The 19,954-nt window shown below is 31.5% G+C and overlaps 1 protein-coding gene across 5 annotated transcripts in view; it reads right to left on the bottom strand.

Moving 5' to 3' along the window:
* Nucleotides 1-19,954, bottom strand: part of LOC118201699 (uncharacterized) — a 118,363-nt gene that overhangs the window by 74,633 nt on the left and 23,776 nt on the right. For 2 of the 5 annotated variants that reach the window (XM_085812111.1, XM_085812112.1), the window contains exons 1-3: nt 14,375-15,028; nt 6,829-6,885; nt 5,931-5,987 (exon numbers count right to left, since the gene is read on the bottom strand). In XM_085812111.1, the coding sequence (XP_085668237.1) occupies nt 5,931-5,987; nt 6,829-6,885; nt 14,375-14,822 (562 nt within the window). In that variant the 5' untranslated portion in view covers nt 14,823-15,028. The other 3 variants (XM_085812114.1, XM_085812113.1, XM_085812115.1) reach the window with 3 other exon arrangements.

The following is a 19,954-nucleotide window of genomic DNA, read 5'->3' as shown; positions in this document are numbered from 1 at the left end:
CTCTCTCGTTTTTTTTTTTTTTTTTTTTTTTTTTAAAGAACCGGTTACTACGTTGACGTAGTTTATCATTTTTAAAGCGTTAGCGACTTTCAAAAGATTAGAAAAGGAAATGTGTTCCTTTTCTTATATACATAAAAAGAAGAAACTTGCTTCTTTTATTTATATATATATAATAAAACTGAGATTTTTATGTTCTCAAATTATTCCAACTGTTCGATCTTCTGAACGGTTGGAATAGTTTAAATGACTGATTGCGGGGGAAGGGGTTTAAACCTCATTTATATTTTTTATACTTCTTAGAATACATTTAGATTCAAATATGTGTTTTGCACAATCAAGATTTTTGTTCATTCCTCTTTTGAAATGTTTCGTCTGAGAAAAGGGACATTAAAAATTAGAGTATATCTGCGTAGAAAATTTAGACATGAAATAAGTTAAAAGCGATAAAATAAACTATTAAATTAACAATTAATCATATAATACTGGTTATTAACAATTTTGTATGGTTGTTTAAATTTTCTATGGAAATATTCTTCATTTTCAGAACACAAAAAATATTTCAAAGTTCTTTGAAATATTAGTACAGACACATTAATTAATTAAATTTAAATAAATAATGGAATGTAATTTAAAAGACAAAAATAACTTAAGAGATTTAGATTGAAAAATTTGCACATGCAAATGAATTATCAGATTTTATACAATTTTATTTCATAAGTAACTTTGATTTCGAAATATGGCATTTGAATCTATAAACATGTGTGGACACTGAAAAAGTAATGCATATATAAGAATTTTCAATACGTTTTCTTATTCAATAATAAATTCTGACAGTTCTATGCTATAAGACTAGGGTCTAAGTTTGCACAAATATTTCTGTGTTAAATAAAAGAATTTATCTCTTTATGAATATGAATATAACTGTTTATGAATATGTCCTTTTTTACATTCAAAGGTAACATGTTTGTACAGTAGTGTTTCACAATGTTTATGATGCTCGTGAAATTTTTCCGTTCTCGTTTTAGTCAAAACAGCAAAATTTTGATTTTCATATAGTTCTTTTGCCCTTTCAAATTCAAAATATACGGAAAACTTGTTTCCACACTCAAAAGTTAAAAGAGATTTGTTTTTGTCACATCCATCGTCCTCAAGTTATGTCAAACAAATAACACGTAAATTTCAGTAACAATAACTAAAAATTAATTAACAAAGAAATCGCATTCAAGGAAGATAAGCAGAAACTGTTGACAACTCTCGCTATCACTGAGTTAGGGTTAACAACACTCCACCTGCCTTATGGCAAATCGGCGTAAAATGGCTGTACCTGGCCTGACTGTGTACATGCACTAACACAGGTGGTGTGATTAGCCTACACGCTATTCGGACCGTCGGTGCGATTAGCCACTGCATATTCTGATACTATCAATGATTAAGCACTGTAAAGTTCAGTGTTTTAAAATGTCAGTGTTTGCAGTAATGATTTTAAATTAATTTTTAAATGAAATTAGACGTAACAGGAAAAATTGCTTGCTCTTGTGCCTGCGTATGCTTTTAGAGTGCCCAGACCTCGGAAAGCGCTTCTTTCCCCTTTGGACAGTCCAGAATGGGTTAAGTGTGAGAACATCTGTCACATACGAGTAGATTAATGAAGAATCTTCACAAAGTACATTTAATAAATACTATGGAAAAATAAAATGGATGGAATGCACAAAATGGCAAATAGGAATTGAATACACTGAATAAAAGTAAAAACAATCAAGGGTATTAACTAATAAACTAGCCCTCAGAGGGCCAAACTATGCACAACAGAGGAAGAAATTATGTGAATTATGTGAATATTATACATGTAAATTATGTGATTATTATGTTATGTGAATATTTTTACAAATTTCGGAAACTAGCACTAAAGTCAGTAAGGAAACACATGATGAAATAAGTTACTATTGAAAGTATAAGTTGTTTAGCCTTTTCTCCTTATGCTATGGTGCATTGGTACTATTCAGTTTTGAGGGCCGTAAAAAATCGCCAAACTACTGTTGATACCAGTGCTGCCAAAAATAATTGCGGCAACCCTAACACAAGAAAGGAACTATAATAGTAAATAACTATCTAAGATTGATGTTTTAATTTAGATGAAAGGTTAATTTCATATAATACTTTTTTATTATTATAATTTATATAAAAAAGGCTAAACATGACTGAATGGAAACAAAAGAGTAAATAACTATTTCAGATCATTATTATAATTTATATAAAAATTGCTAAACATAACTGAATGGATGTCTGCATCGCTATTTTGCTACCGAGTTATCACTAAAGCATAGTTTTATATTGTTGATTATTCAAACATAATTTTCTATAATGAATGATGCCTTTTTTTCTTTGAAAAAATTCTCGGTAAAGTGCAGAATCGCCCACTTATTTGTTTGCCGCTTTTTACAAGGGTAACAACAATTGGATTTTTGTCAATTTTCTTTTACATTTTAAGTGAAAATAGGTCAACGTGTACATAGATAAAGTCATGGGTGTGCGCAGTGCCATTTTTGTGCGATTCTAGGATTTTTTTTTAAGTGAAAATAGGTCGATGTGTACATGGATACCAAGTATGTGCAATTCTTAAAAATGCATCAAGCAGTGGGTGATTCTGCACTTTAAACAAAATTCTATTGCACACTTTTCGTCATAGGCAATTCCCAAATTGTTAAATCCATAGGATATCAAAAAAGGATTTAAAATGAAAAATTAAACTGGTATTTCAATAGCGTCTGAAGAAATATAGAACTATATAAACTTACGCAATCTGAAATCAGCGCATACGCTAGATTTGGCGCACTGTTAAATGGGCGCATTTGCTAGATTTGGCGCTTTTGCCTATATATTTTCACTGCAATTTTTTACGGTCCTGAAAACGGAATAGTACCGGTGCATTTTTAAAAATAAAAATGGATTGCTAATCTGTGCAAATTTTTAATTTTAGATAAATCTCTCCTAAATAGCATGTTTAGAGTTTACATGATTAGCACGTATAAAGAATTTACTCATCCAATTTCTCAGATACTGAATTATATTATCTCATAACTTTTTGTTTATACACAGCACAAACAGTGAGCTGGCTTATGGTTTGGTTTATGTGATTACAGCAAAGCCTCGAGGGCTATTTGCCTAAGGGGAGGGATGCCTTCGTGGAGCACTTTCTAAGAGAAACTGTCTCATATACATGTTACACATGGGGAAAACCATGAAAATGCTCATAAAGCCAGCACCTTTGCAGAATTCAAACCTCAGATCAAACAACCAGGTACAGCGACTTTATAATTCGGCCACTAGTGGGCTGAGCTGTCTTGTATCAGAGACAAATGAGAAGATTATTTAAAATAATACGTGAAGAAATTTTTCTGACATCAAAAATAGTTTTTATTTTTTATTTATTTATTTTTGCGAAAGTACATTAAGGAATCCAAAATGTCACTTCTAGTACTTTCTTGTAACTGTTAGTAATATTATTTATCTAAATGCACATTTATGGGAGAATGTAATGGTGAAATTAGTGTAGAGATTGAATTTAGGGAAAACTTTACTAAAAGGATTTTCTTAAAATGCCTCATTTATTTATTTTCGCTTTCATTTAAAAGCATAAAAATTATTTTTAAAACAGATTCATTGGTGAATTAATCAGTTTTTTTAGATGCATTCTTTTAATCCATTTTTATAAAAAAAATTCTTTGCTTCCTGAAAATGTTCACCTCTTATTTATCTTCATTATATTTTTCCCTTGTACAAACAATATTTTCTTTATACATACAACACAAAGCCTGAAATCTGGACCAAGGCAAAAATAAATATATAAAATAAAATAATAATAAAAACAAATTCTCCCCTACTTACAAAATCTAAAAATGGAACATACTACTTAACAAAAGGAAGCAATTGTACCATTAACTCTTTCACAACCAATTCGCCCCACACGGCCCTACACTGAAACAATCAGAACTGTCCGAAAACGGCCGAGATTGTAATCTTGTTTTCTTCCCTTCTCCTAAGATATGCAGTAGTAGGTGCAGTTTCCCCAAATGCATTGTATCAGTTTACTGCAGACAGCTTGTCCTATGAGGTTTCTTATCTTCTGGTTGCTCGTGACATTTTGTTGTTGATTCTTTTGTGGTACAGTGTGCTTTTAAACTTTAAACAGCAATAAAAGTGCAGTTTAAAAATTTAAGGATCATATTTATTTTTAATCAATTTATTCCTTCCTATAAAAATAACGGAATTAAACAAAATCTCAGTCGTGATCATAACAAAGCCAGAAAGGCTTGCTGGTCTGACCTTCAGAATAGTTTTATAAAGAACGGGGTCAAAGGCTTAACAAAAGATGTCATTCAAAATTTTCACCCCTATTTTCTGCAATAATGGACGGGGAGGGGAGGAAGTTGCTGAGAAACTGGAAAAGTATTTCGGGCGGTTCGGTATTTTGAGGATACAGGTTAGCAAAGGGTCTGGATTTTAAAGAGTTAATATGATTTTTCTCCAGACTAACTGAGATTCCTGCACTTCACTTTCAAACACCTGCTGGCTAAAGAATTGCCTAACTAAATCCAATAATAATACACTGAATAACATTGTCTTGATAATGGCAAAGATTATGCTTTTGAGTGACTGGAGGAGAAAAGGGATGGGACTATGCATTTTGCCGCCTTGTACAATCTAAGCGGGTCTCAAATTCTGCGGCCTGGTACATCCCTAAATTCTAAAAATTTAGCAATCCCTACTTTTTGTTACCCAAACAGGGTCAATGACAGCACTGACCCTGTTTGGGGAAGCCAGCACTTTTCTTCTTGACCTAAATAATAAGCGAAGCCCCCAAAGTTGGCATGTCTGCATGTTATTAATGGATTTCAATCTATGCTTTAAAATCTGGAAATTTCCAAAATCCAGAATCGCCAAAGACACAACAATAAAGGATCTCTCAAACTGCATCCTTTTTTTAAAATATAAAAGTTTTGTACTCTATAATTTTCGATAAAGCAATTTTTAAGGTAAGAAATGCTTTGGTAGTTACTTGTGGTCAAACAATCCAAAAGCAATATAAAAATTCAGATGGAAGAAATGTGCACAAAATTTTAAAAAATATGATGTATAATCTGTAAGGTGTATTTTAATTTTATAACAGTTATTTTTTATTTTAAAACCCTTTCCTTTCAACTCTTGTTTCTCCTTTACAGCTCCCTACCAGAATGAGTTTTTAGAATCGTGTTGAATGTAAATGAGTTAGAAGGAGTATTTAAGAAAGATTCAGCTTACTTCAGTAGGAGAGATTAGGAGTCCTTCATGGCATGTGTTTGCCATCAGGCTACTTCACTATTAAACCTACTATGCTAGGCCATATTGTACGTGCTTGTTGATAATCACGGGCTAAGTTAAATTAAGGGCCAACTACGTTACGTAATTGCGTCTAGCTTTGGCTAAGTCATTAGTTTCTTATTTTTTATTATCTTGATTTGAAGCCCGAGTGGAGACTACCCTGTATGCCCGAGAAGAGGCTGTCTGTGAATATTTCTTTGAGTGAATAAAAAGATATCAGAATCCTTCTATAGACTTTGTCGTTATACACATGAATCCAGTGATAAGTCACTACACAGTCCACTAGGTTCCTCTACATTCAGCATAGTCCAAGTAGTGATGAACATTATAAATCTACAAAATTCACTAATCTGCATAATCTTTGGTTTCACAATATGCAGAGGCATAGCTAGAACTTTTAGCATCCAAAGGCCACTTAATATTTCATGCCATCTCCTGTCTGCCAAAATGGAATGGCAAAGAGAAAGAAAATTTTATGGATACAAATGTCCCCATTTCCTTACACCTAGCTACGTCACTGACAATATGTAGATTCTACCATATATGTGAAAACTGTTAATATATGAAATTACCTGTTTTCTCTGCATCACAGTCTATTTGAGTAGATGGTACAGCTTGTGTTTTGCAATCTGAAAGAGAAATTCAAAATGCATTGAGTGGATAATATAGTACAGTGCTCTCCATTTAATGCGATCAATGTTTGGACATTCCATTAAATGAAGAGGAAAAATATCCTTCAAAACAGCAATGAAATTCAGCTAACTTAATGTAAATATAACTAGAAACATGAATTAACATATTCACAGAACTTTAATTACAAAAATGCAAAAGCTAATTTATGAAATGTTTATAATGTCTTTAATGCAAAAGTTTACTAATGAACTGCTCAAGAAGTTTCTGGAAATTATTTAACCAATGCTGTAATCCTGTTTTAATACTCCGAGAGCATTCCTCACTAGAAGAGAATATGTCAATAAGCAAAATTTTAAATTAGGCAAAAAAGCAACCGTAGTTTGGTGTAGATGTTTTCAGGAAGTGTTCCCCCTCCCCCCCCCCAGAACACAAACAAATTCTGCAGAATTATTTTGCTCCTGCCTGATAGCCTTCAGAATCGATAACTGTTCAAAATCTACAACAAAGTAAAAGTGCCATTTTGCTTAGTTTTAAAATCTTGATTGAAATTAATAGCTGTTGACTTCACTCTTCAAAATGAAGTTTCAGTCGAACTGATTTAGTTATTAAATCCCTTAATTGGCATAATTTCTCTGCCATTTGAAGACTTTCATTTAATTAAAAGAAAATTATTCTATAATACTTTATTAATCGACTTGCTGATCCCTATAAGTGACGTATTTTCTGTGCTTTTGTCTATGAACAGGTGGGACTTAGGCAGTTCGATAAAAATATCTGAAGGTATCAAGAAACATAAACTGGAAATGAACAGGAAGAATGCTAGTAATACATAATTACCTTTTTCTTTAGCTGCATTTTCTATTTCAGATGAAGATAAATCTCCCAGTTTAACATCTAAAAGCAATAAGGAGAACATGAAGAATAGCATGAATATCAACATAAACAAGAGACTAATCCATGTACACAACTTATATAAAGTAAATTAACATGATTAATTACCCATATCACTTATAATACATTTAATTTGGTACAGTAAAAGCGTAACTATCCAGCATTCAACTTACTGGAAAGCTCAAGTAACCAGAATACTTTAACTCGGTAACCGGAATTTAGGAAAAAAAATCTTCCCCAAAAATTTAGTGAATGAGAGATGAGAAGAGATACTTCAGAAAACATTTTATTAGCAGGAATGTAACTGATGTATATGCTCAAAGAAATTGCTCAAAAGACCTTCCCCCAGCTGTAATCCAAGCTTCACACCTGCGGGATAGGGACTGATGCACGTTTGCAAAGAGATTTCCCGAATATCGCTGTCAACAACGGTGATCCTGGCAACTAGATCCATATTGGTTTCAACAGGGCAACTATAGATTAAGCATTTTGTATGACCCCACAGGAAAAAGTCCAAACACGAGAGATACGGTGATCTTGGTAGCCAAGCTATGGGACCACCTCCGCCAATTCATCACCCTGGAAATTTCGTGGTTTGTGTAACCAGTTATCCTCTCAGCAATCCATGGTAGAAAATGCCATTAGGTGTGAGGACCGGCCCTTTTATACCATTTACAATGACACCTAGCAGGCTCGTCGTTTGTGTTCCGACCATACATTCCATGACGAATATTGCTTGTATAGTTGCCTTCTATCATCCCCTAAAGTTTTGCTCACTTTTTTATATTCATCCTGTATTGTCGCCAAACAGTGTGATTTAGTGCCAATAATGGATAAATGTGACATTACAACACAACATTAAGAAATTTGTTTTGTTTTAATGCAAATTCAATTAATTCTCGATAAGTTGGTTTAATTTTATAAGTTCTAGATTTTCCTCGCATTTTAAAAACAAGATTAATGTTTGAGACTGCATGAAGTGGAGTATTTACAAAGTTACAGGATTCTGATATCAACAAAAGAAACAACACATACCCTTCAATAACAACAAGATTAACAATGACAAAGTGATGTGAAAAATTATGACTAAGTGATTTAAATTTTTTATATGCCATATCTATAATTTGTGTCTCTTTATTATCTAACTAATTAAAGAAGAATCTGCTTCTGCTGGAATGATTGATAACATCTCCACCACTTATCATGTTTGTCGGGATTTTATAATCAGATCAGATGTTTTACTTTCATGTTCAAGGCCTATAAAATAGGTCAACTTTAATGTCTGAAATGCACTTTTTTTAAAAAAATCTTATATAATTTTAAATGTAAGTGTTTGAGATTCTAGTTCGTAACTAAGTTTAATTGCTTTTTATAATTTTAGAGCAGAAATTTTCCCCCCCACTGATTTGGCTTTTCTAATGTGAATTCCGTTTTCTATATGCTCAACTATCTGGATAATGGCATTTCCCAAGATTTCTGGAGAATCAAGCTTTTAATATACTTAAATATTAATGCAACTGCCTTGGCACAATTTGGCTATTCTTTTACACCTGAAAAAACAGAAGTTACTTGTCAGTTGCTAGCAACAATTTTAGTGGCTTTTCCAAAATAATCCCAAACTATCAATATTTGTTGCAAATCAGGAAACATCACCAACATATTGAAATAAAATACACTTCAGCAGTTTAACATACAAATTTCAGTTCTTCAATAAGGATTACATTATACATTTCATGAAATTTTTCTGTGCTATTTTCCTCCCCATATATAAAATGATTTGTTTTCATTTAAAATAAACATCAGAGAATTGCACAAAACTTTTCACTATATGCTAGCCACCTACCAAACAATCTGATCATTATTCCCTTAATTTATTTTGTGGCAAAAAACTGTATCTCTGCAGAAGTATCACAGCAGTTTCTTCCACTGCTGGCCAATTCCATAAGTGCATATTTTATAAGTTCTATTTTTCCCTCGCAAAGGCAAAAAATATAACGATCTGTTTATAAAAAACTACTACACAATAACTATACAATACAAAGAATGCATACAAATATGACAATGTTCCTTGACTGAAGGTTTGTGTTATGAGCACGGTTGCCTTAAGTTGGCAGATTTTGTGTAGCAGTGATTTTTGCGCCCAAAAATCACCGCTACACAAAGCCAAGTCAAAGAATTGCACTAACTCAGTATCCATGTACACATCGACCTATTTTTAGTTACACAAACATCAGAGAATTGCACAAACTAAGTAGTGTGCACTGCCTTGACTTTGACCATGTACACATCAATCTATAGAAGTAAAAAAAGCTGCCAACAAAAAATATATCCTCTCAATAAACTACATTTTAAATCAAACAATGAAATAACATAAAAAAATGAAATTCATCTTAGTACTACACACAGGAAATATCCACTTACCTTAGTTACAAATTTTGTTGTATTCAGTCAAACAAAACTCCTTAACAGTATCCAAAAATTTCCTAAAATTATCTGAACTAGAATCTGTATACTAGCGTTGCCACATAAATTAGAGTAAAAAATATCCTCTGTAGTGGCGGTATCCTCCGACATTCATACACATTTCCTTCTAACAAACAGGACACTTATAATGGCTAGTAAGGAAACCTTTATTTACACACCAGTCAATAATTGCTTTTTTTTGGTTTCGTTCTAAATCGTACAGAAACTTCAATTTCCACAAATTTCTTCAAATACCACATACAGCCATTTTACTGTGTAAATCACAAAATAACAACGTACTTCTTATCCAAAATCCAACACACAGCCAAGCCTTTCCAAATCTTTTCCCATCACTCAAATTCACTGCAATCATGCAATCGATTACATCATAATAGGGTTTCCATAGCATTCAACTACTCAGGTTACCATAAATAACAACAATTTGGCAATAAATGAAACAACAACTTAGCGATAATCCAAGGGTATTAAATCCACTCTAACCTACAAACCTACAATAATTTTCATTATTAATCAGAATCAAATGGTAAATAAAATTGGGCATGCATTTTAAAATAAAATGAAACATCATTGAAAAGAAATTATTTATTAAATTTGCCACAATTTTTTTGGGTTGTTATTTCACGAAAAGCCCAACAATTCCTAGAAAAAATCATCAGCAGTAAAATGGATGCACAATTCTTTCATGAAAAGTATTGGAATGATATAAATGAAAAATGAAAATAATTCGATAACAAATAAAATACAAGAGATAATTTCAATACTCAGTATTTTAAAAAATCTGAAATCCATGAAAACACAATATAAAGATTTACTTTTACTCATAACTGAAAATAACTTATAAATGCTTCCACATTCTATTATATTACTACTTCATTTACTAGTTCTTTCCCGGCTCAATTTTGTTCATTTAGTTTAAACAGAATCAATTTTATGAGCTTATGCTCTGTAGACAAGCATAACACATGGTGCATCACATAAAATTGTATTTTCTTGCTAACCTATTTTTACCTATATTTCAAATATCATTGTCTAAAAATTTTCTTCAGTTATTCTGTATAGCATTGAATAAAATACAGTCAAAAGTCGTTAATCCGGACTCGTCGGGACTTCGGCGATTCCGGATTATCGATTTTCCCGGATTATAGATCATCAGTTTAAATCTGGTAAGATGGCATGCAGAAATTATATAATTAAAAATATGAAACTGTAATTTATGAAATAAAGAACAATTATGATCTAAAGGGTATCAAAATTTACAAAAAACAAAAAGCTTAATATTTATTTGTTTACTTTATTAAACATTTCTTTCAATGTTATTTTTAAGTTGCTACGTTTTATGTGATAATACTTTCTCTTTAATTCTATAAACAGACATAATTTCTTCTTTAGTTACAAAGTTCCGCTGTTCAAGTCCTATAATTGCTGTATCGAGAATACCGACTAATTTGTCAATCGAAATTTTTTCGTTTTCAATAACCTCTGTGTTACTTTCTTCACTATCGGAGGTGAATTATAATGACGAGGAATTTGATTTAAATTCTATCAAAGACAGAGTACATCGAGATGAAATACTACATTTAGTAAGGAATTATAAGCTTAATAAAATAAAAACATCTGCCCTAAAGATAAGGATAGTGCTGACAGATCAACTTCCAATCCATTGTGCGCCGCGACGTCCCCCGCAGAGCAGCGTGAAATTGATAAACAGATTTCAGAATGGTTAGAGAAACAAAGGATATGCCTTTATCCATTTTTTACAGCAATTTCACTTTTTGTTTTATGGACATCGAAATATACTTTCGCTTTGTAGATCCTTTGGCAGCTCCAGAATCGGAAATTCTATTTGACATAATCAAAAGTTCAAGCTTACTTTTATAAAATTGCTCTAACAGTCTGCAAAAAATAATAAGCCGGATCCAATTCGAAGATTAAGGAACAACGCAATCTGCAACATTAACTGAATTAGATAATTTAGCTTAACCGTCCGTTATACATTAAACACGCATGCGTAAACGTATTATGCGCATGCACATATGCATATTCGCAGCCGTAAAGGCTTACGCGCATGCGTCAGCGTGATGCATGCACAGAAAGTTTGTAGCTTTGAGGTCCGAATTAACGACTTTTGACTGTATTATATAAATCAAATGGCAAATAAAAGCACGTCGAAGTTTTGCTAAATATTGGTAGAGGACATTCGGTTACACATGGATGTAAAATTGTCTGTCCCTTCATAGAAGGTAATGGTGGAGGCCTATTAGGTGCCTCCATAATAAAATGGCTACCACTTCTGGCCTTAATATTGGCCATTGCCGTTATAGGCAAAAGCTTGCCATTTGTTTAAAAAAAATTTTTTTTGTTGTTACGGAACTGTTTTCAGCATCTCTTGGTATCAAAGCAATAGATAGGAAAACTTGTAATAAATGTGTTGTTCAGCTTGTACATGAACAAGGGTATAAAAGAGAAGGTACTTGAGTTGTCTAGAAAATAATATGGGAATAAGATGAAAGCTGGTGTCCATCTATAAAAGGTGAGTATATTATTGACATTGGAGTGTCGGTTGATGGTATGTGATATAAATGTAGACACAATTCTTTGAATTCTACTGACTGCGCTATTCACTTTTGACTGACCTAACAATTAATTTTGTGGTAATAAACTAAATATTTACTAAATTTTATGCAACTTTTAATATTTGACAATGGTGTCATTTTGACTATATTTTAATATTTGTGGATAAAACGCAAATGCATAAAACATAACATTTTAATTATTCTGGATAGTATATCAAATAAAAGTTCGATAGTCCAATGGTAGTCAACTTTTACAGTCAAAGAGATAAATGCAAAAGTAGCGTAAAAATTTAAACATAGTCAGAATAGTGTTAAATAACTTGATATTCAATTTTATTCCAATTTCACACTGCTTTGAAAACATTTTAATACAGGCTAAACATAACTAAATAAAAATATATATAAAATTATAATGCATAGAAAATACAAAAATAATACAAATTCTAAAATAATTTTAAAAAAAAAACGGGGGTATGCTTCCAAAATAATGTTTAGAATCGTATTAGTGTCTTCATTCTGTGAAGTTACTGTAAAAGTTTTGGTCAGTTTCCTTTTCTTTTTTGTATTTGAGAATCTTTGGGGTATTATATTTTTATTAGCTGGAATATCTTTATTAGCTACTTCACTCAAAATTCATTCCTTTTTATCATCTATAATTAAGTGGAGATTCCCTATGTGTTGCAGTATCTGTATAAGTAGCAGTATTTGTAGTGTGCTGATGTAAGTAATGTACATGTTTGCACATATTCCACCTAACTGAAAAATCAATACAGCTGCATATATATCGGTGAATGCATATATTTCACTCAGTGCATTGTATGTAACATTTACAAGTTATGTTATTTTTCTGTATAGTGTATATTTCTGTATTCTGTGTAGATGAAACAGACCACCCATTCTCATTTTGTATTACTTGTAAAGATAGTGTTTCACTTGTTTTATGTCTGATTCTTAAATCTCGTATCTTGCTTGTCAATTTACCTGTTTGCTGTAATTAAGTGATCAATCATTTTATCTCTTATAAATTTCATAATACCACATATAGCCTTATCTCTTAACATTTTTTTCATGAAGATAGATATATTTTAATGTTTGGTGCATTCGTTCGATGTGCATGTTTCTGTTAATACCACTGTGAAGTCTGTAACAATACGCCCAGCTGAACGTATTTTGTAAATAATATGTTTCAAAGTAATTTGCAAATTCAATAGTGTCAGGATCTTCTTTAAGTAATTTTATTGCTGCTTCTTTCAGTATATGAAAAGTATGAATGTCTTGTTCTTCTAAGAGAGATCTAATAATTTTATATGTTTTTGCCTGTTTTTCAGCACCATTGATTTTTAAAAATATTTTCTCCATGCTCTATCAATATGCCATGCACAAAAGAAAAAAAAAAAAAAAAAAAAGACGTTTCTGTGGTAAACCCATTTCAGACTTCCAAGCATTAAAAAGATTCAGCCATATCAGACATAAATATTTATGGTTGTATTTGCCCAACTTTTTCTTTAATACATGAAAAAAAAAATTGATAGCACTGATTGGTCACATCAATTAGAAATTAAAAAAGCACAAGGGAATCCTTGGTGCAAATCATCTATTGTAAGTAGTCATGAGTTCAAATCCGTATCTATTCACCCCATGTGTACTATCAATACATATACAGTCAGAACTAAATTTTTTCAGTACCTCCCCTTGTGCTTCTGTCATAATTATTAAAACAAAATGATTTTCTTTTATGAATGAATATTGTGCACATGTTGATCCCTGGGTTTTATAAAATAAAATGCATGGATTTTCAGAATTTTGCATTTCTCGTACCCACATATCTACACTGACCCAATCATTTTCATGTTTCACAGAATTAGAAAACAAATTGAAAGATTTTTCAATGTTATGTAAATCTTTTTTTATAAGTAAATGAACCCTCTCAAGCCCAGTATCTGATATAGAATTTTTAATTTCATCTAAAATATTATCCAGAGGGATTTTTGCTGCTATCTCTGATGCAATATTTTTTCTATCATCTGTTGTTAAAAATAAGTGACCTAAATCATTCTGATGCCCAATATGTATTTTCTGATATGACACTACACATTTGCCATTTTTATGTTCTGTTACTTTTAATACAACTGGACAATATGCATTTATTTTATTGCTACCAATGATTTTTAAGTGATGCAGACCTTTACTTTCTGATATAAAATTTCCAGAACGGTCGCATCTGAAATTATAATATTTTACACCATGTATACTTACTACCATAAGAAATTTTGACTGCGTATTATTTTCAATTTCTGCCTTCCATGCCGAAAAATCATTAAATGAATTAAATTCTAGCTCAATATGATTCATATCAACATCATGAACATTCTTAAAATGAAATATAATTTCTCGCTTTTCAAAACTAGCATAACATAGAGGACACACATAATTACCTGTTTGATTGACTTTCGAAGTATGAATTTTATTTTGATGATGTTTCAAATTTTTTAAGTCACTAAATTTGAGATGGCAGTCTTCACATTTGTAGCTTAGTGATCGATCACGTTTTAAAGAATCAATTAATGCAGTATTATTAGAGTGAAATTTATTTGCATGGCGTTTCAAATTGTATTTATTTTTGAAAGTTTTCAAGCAATCAGGGCATACAAAATTACTCTCTGCCACACTAAAATCATTTGCACAATCAGCCATACTACTAGAACTTTTTCCATGAAACACAACAGAACTTTGGTTTTTTAAAGATTCAATTAATGTAGTATTACTATAATGAAATTTATATACATGGCGTTTCAAATTGTATTTATATTTAAAATTTTCTAAACAATCAGGACACGCAAAATCTTTCTCAGCCACACTAAAATCATTTTCACAGTCAACCATATCAGTCACAAAAGAATCAGAATTATCAAATATACTAAAATTGGAATTCTCCCACACAATTACTCATTCCAGATTTTGATTCCATTCAGAATCAAAAATTCCTTCTGAGGAAACAGAAATATTTGACTGTAAAATACTTCTCTCAGCCACACTAATATCATTTGCACAATCATGCATACCACTCAAAATAAAATCAGAATAATTGGAATTATCGCACACCTGAGGAAACAAAATTCTTTCTGAGTAAACAGAAGTATTTGCCCCTGAAAAGGGTCGTTGGGAAAAGTGCAAAATCGCTCACGGCTTGGCGCGTTTTTAAGAATTGCACATACTTTTCACTTAAAAAAACATCCCAGAATTGCACAAAAATGACATTGCGCACTCCCTTTATCCATGTACACATTGACCTATTTTCACTTAAAAAGTAAAAGAAAATTGACAAAAATCAAATTCTTCTTACTTTTGTAAAAAGCGCCAATCAAATAAGTGGGCGATTCTGCACTTTAGCCGGGCCGTTTTTCGTGATTTTGTGCAGAAGACATAATAATCAAATTAAATATAAAAGAGAACTGTTTCACCAAAGACAGCAGTGAAAAGAGCAGAATGAATAACAGAGTAATAAGGGACGCTTGAAGCGCTTCAGAGAAATGAGCACCTTTCGCAGTAATCTGCGCAGATGTTCAGGGAGGAACACAAGCGTCTAGCCCCTCAGACGCTAGTTTCCTCCCGGTTCCTCCCTGAACATCTGCGCAGATTGCTGCGCATGTCGTCATTTCGCTGAAGACGCGCATGCGTGCTTTATTACTGTGTTCAAAGCTGTAATTCATTCTGCTCTTTGCACTGCCTTAATTCCGTGTTATAGCTGAAGCAGTTCTCTTTTTGTATTTTACTTTAATTATCATTTCTTCTGCACAAAATCAAGAAAAACGGCCCTGTGTTTACTCAGAAGGAATTTTGTTTCCTCTGTGCGATAACTCCAATAATTCTGATTCTATTCTGAGTGGCATCTATGATTGTGCAGATGATATTAGTGTGGTTGAGAGAAGTATTTTACAGCCAAATACTTCTGTTTCCTCAGAAGGAGTTAATGATTTTGAATGGAATCAAAATCTGGAAAGAGTAGTCATGTGAGAGAATTCCAATTCTAGTATATGTGCTAAATCTGATTTTGTTGTGACTGATATGGTTGAGTGTGAATATGATTTTAGTGTGGCTGAGAATGATTTTCTTTGCCCTGATTGTTTAAAAACTTTCAAATATAAATACAATTTGAGGCACAGCTTTAGTATTAGTTATTTTTGGCGAGAAATTTGTTTGGCGACATTTTGGAGCAATAAACGTAAAATTATGATAACCTTGGTAACCCTAAATACTGAGCTCAAAAACGTGCCGCCATTTCACTTATTTTTAACAACAGATGAAAGAAAAAGTATTGCATCAAAAATTCCTCTGGATAATATTTTAGATGAAATTAGAAATTCTATATCAGATACTGGGCTTGAGAGGGTTCATTTACTTACAAAAAAAGATTTACATAACATTGTAAAATCTTTCAATTTGTCTTCTAATTCTGTGAAACATGAAAATGATTGGGTCAGTGTAGATATGCAAGTACGAGAAATGCAAAATTCTGAAAATCCATGCGTTTTATTTTACAAAACCCAGGGATCAACATGTGCACCATATTCATTCCTAAAAGTCGTTTGTCAGGATTTTATAATCAGATCAGATGTTTTACTTTCATGTTCGAGGCCTATAAAATAGGTCAACTTTAATGTCTGAAATGCACTTTTTTTTTAAATCTTATATAATTTTAAATGTAAGTGTTTGAGATTCAAGTTCGTAACTAAGTTTAATTGCTTTTTATAATTTTAGAGCAGAAATTTCCCCCCACTGATTTGGCTTTTCTAATGTGAATTCCATTTTCTATATGCTCAACTATCTGGATAATGGCATTTCCCAAGATTTCTGGAGAATCGAGCTTTTAATATACTTAAATATTAATGCAACTGCCTTGGCACAATTTGGCTATTCTTTTACACCTGAAAAAACAGAAGTTACTTGTCAGTTGCTAGCAACAATTTTAGTGGCTTTTCCAAAATAATCCCAAACTATCAATATTTGTTGCAAGTCAGCAAACATCACCAACATATTGAAATAAAATACACTTCAGCAGTTTAACATACAAATTTCAGTTCTTCAATAAGGATTACTCATTCCAATCAATGGTGCTGAAAAACAGGCAAAAACATATAAAATTATTAGATCTCTCTTAGAAGAACAAGACATTCATACTTTTCATATACTGAAAGAAGCAGCAATAAAATTACTTAAAGAAGATCCTGACACTATTGAATTTGCAAATTACTTTGAAACACATTATTTACAAAATACGTTCAGCTCGGCATATTGTTACAGACTTCACAGTGGTATTAACAGAAACATGCACATCGAACAAATGCACCAAACATTAAAATATATCTATCTTCATGGAAAAAATGTTAAGAGATAAGGCTATACATGGTATTATGAGATTTATTATAGATAAAATGATTGATCGCTTAATTACAGCAAACAAAGGTAAATTGACAAGCAAGATACGAGATTTAAGAATAAGACATAAAACAAGTGAAACACTATCTTTACAAGTAATACAAAATGAGAATGGGTGGTCTGTGTCATCTACACGGAATACAGAAAAATAACAAAACTTGTACGTGTCATATACAGTGCACTGAGTGCAATATATGCATTCACCGATATATATGCAGCTGTATTGATTCTTCAGTTAAGTGGAATATGTGCAAACATATACATTACTTACATCAGCACACTACAAATACTACAACACACATAACGAATCTCCACTTATTATAGATGACGAAAAGGAATTAATTTTGAATGAAGTAGCAAAAACAAAGTCACAGACCCTCTCACTGGAACATAGAAAGAATGAACTAAAACAAATGTGCTTAGAATTAGTAGATTCAATAAAATCTGACAAACAATGTGATGTGTTAAGCAGGATTCTAAAATCAGCATTTCCACAACTAGAAGCTTTTAATATGTTAAATGCACAAGAAATACATTTCCCAAATGCTAATAAAGATATTCCAGCTAATAAAAATATAATGCCTCAAAGATTCTCAAATACAAAAAAAAGAAAAGGAAACTGACCAAAACGTGTACAGTAACTTCACAGAATGAAAACAGTAATACGATTCTAAACATTATTTTCGATCACAAAAATTTTACCTGCAGTCCCACTGAAAAATCTTAACACATCTAGTGAAAAATATATATTTTAACAATAGTCATTAGTACCTATTCACAATTCTTTTTGCTCATTTTTATCATCTAAACATCTTTTTTCAACTGCCCCTGTGTTTTATATTTTATATGTGTCAGGTGATACTTTTCTTTTATTTATATAATACTGTCTCTCTCTCATTCTTCAGAAGTTCTCTGCAATAATAAGATAATTACTAAGGTGACAAATTTTTTTACAATGAAAATGAGAACAAAAAGTTTAAGAAAAAAGTAAATTGCAAATAAATGAAACATTTTATTAATTTAAACAAAAATACAACAATTATGTTTACATCTCTTTTAATTATTTAATTAAAAGTATATTTTTTGTCAATACATCATTTTCTAACAAAATACTGGAAATATTGGAGTAAGAAATAGTCTTCATATTGAATTTTACGGTAAGTGCTGCAGCTAAAGTATCAACATTCAATCTTGATATCTCACTTGTCCAAAAATTACCAATTGAAAAAACTCTTTCAACTGCTGCATTAGTTCCAGGGCAACAAAACATAAATTAAACAAGAATACCTAAATTTTCATGTAAAATGTTTCATTTTTAAAATGGTTAAAAGTTTCCACCCATCTTTTATCAATTTCAATATGTTGATTTTCCCACTGTTTTAATTTATCAGTGTTTAAATATATGTTCAATCTCCTAATTTCTTCAAACAAATGACTGTCATCGATTTTAATATCAGGCATTTCTTTCAATAGAAACTCAACACAATTTTCAATATCTGCTCAGTTTACTTGCGCTGAAGTCAAAAAGCACCATTTAAAACTGTTATTTATTGTGATATTTGTTTCTGACCATTCTTTGACATATTGGAAACATATTTAATAAAAATTTTGTGCTTCTTTGGTAAACTTTTCCATTATATCCAGATTTGATTCCACCAAGTTTGACAATTTCCTTTTTATTGTTAAAGCAATGAATTTTTCTTTAAATCGTGATTTATATTGAAGGATAAAATCGTTCAAAATAACGCAGACTTCTGTAGCTGAAACATGTTCACATTCAATCTTTTGAATCGTTTTGTGGAAAACAGATGCCTGATTATGGACAAAATACATTAATACCTCTGATAATTCATTATTGGAAAAAGATTCTAGAATTTTTTTAAACTTGTCTAAACTTTAAAAAAATATGAACAGAGAGGCTCAAATAATTGTAAAACACGCTCTATAGCAGGTGTTAAAGCAGGCCATCTAACTTTTGAATATCCTAAAAGTTTTTTTGTATTCAACATTTGAGTCTTCACGAAAATTTTTTAAAGCATTCGTTCGAACTGTAAAACGACTAAAATACAAATAAATTGTCGTTATTATTACTTCTACAACAATTGGCATGGCAGATGACACTGTTTATTGCATTTGACAAAATATGTGCATTACAACCTATGCCTAGTATTTTCTTTTGGAGTAAATCTTGTAATTTTACATAGACATTATTTACTCCTTTGCTTCTTCACCTACCAAACTTTGTGTTTGTATTATCTGCTGTTAATGCAACAACTTTTATATTTCAAATTGTTTTCATTTATTACTCTGTATAGGTGGTTCGCCAAAATTTCAGCATTTTCGCCCTCAATGCACTCTTAAATTTAAAATTTTTGCGTGAATGCCCTTGTTAATATTATAATATCTTACTAGTATTGGATACAATTTTGTTTCATCCTGTTTTGATGCATCAGATAAAACCGTTACAAATGCTGCATTTTTCAAGTCTTCTGCAAGCATATTTTCACAGTAATTTTTGAATACTATTTAATAATAGCCTCACCTTTTGTTCTGGCACATGAAAATTTAGGATTGTGAGA

The sequence above is a fragment of the Stegodyphus dumicola genome, chromosome 2 (assembly GCF_044657685.1).
Source record: "Stegodyphus dumicola isolate Sdum_Otavi_A_Nest chromosome 2, ASM4465768v1".
In the NCBI taxonomy this organism is placed as follows: Eukaryota; Metazoa; Arthropoda; class Arachnida; order Araneae; family Eresidae; genus Stegodyphus; species Stegodyphus dumicola.
Note: the sequence above shows the minus strand (reverse complement) of the source record. Positions and strands in the feature narration are given on the sequence as shown.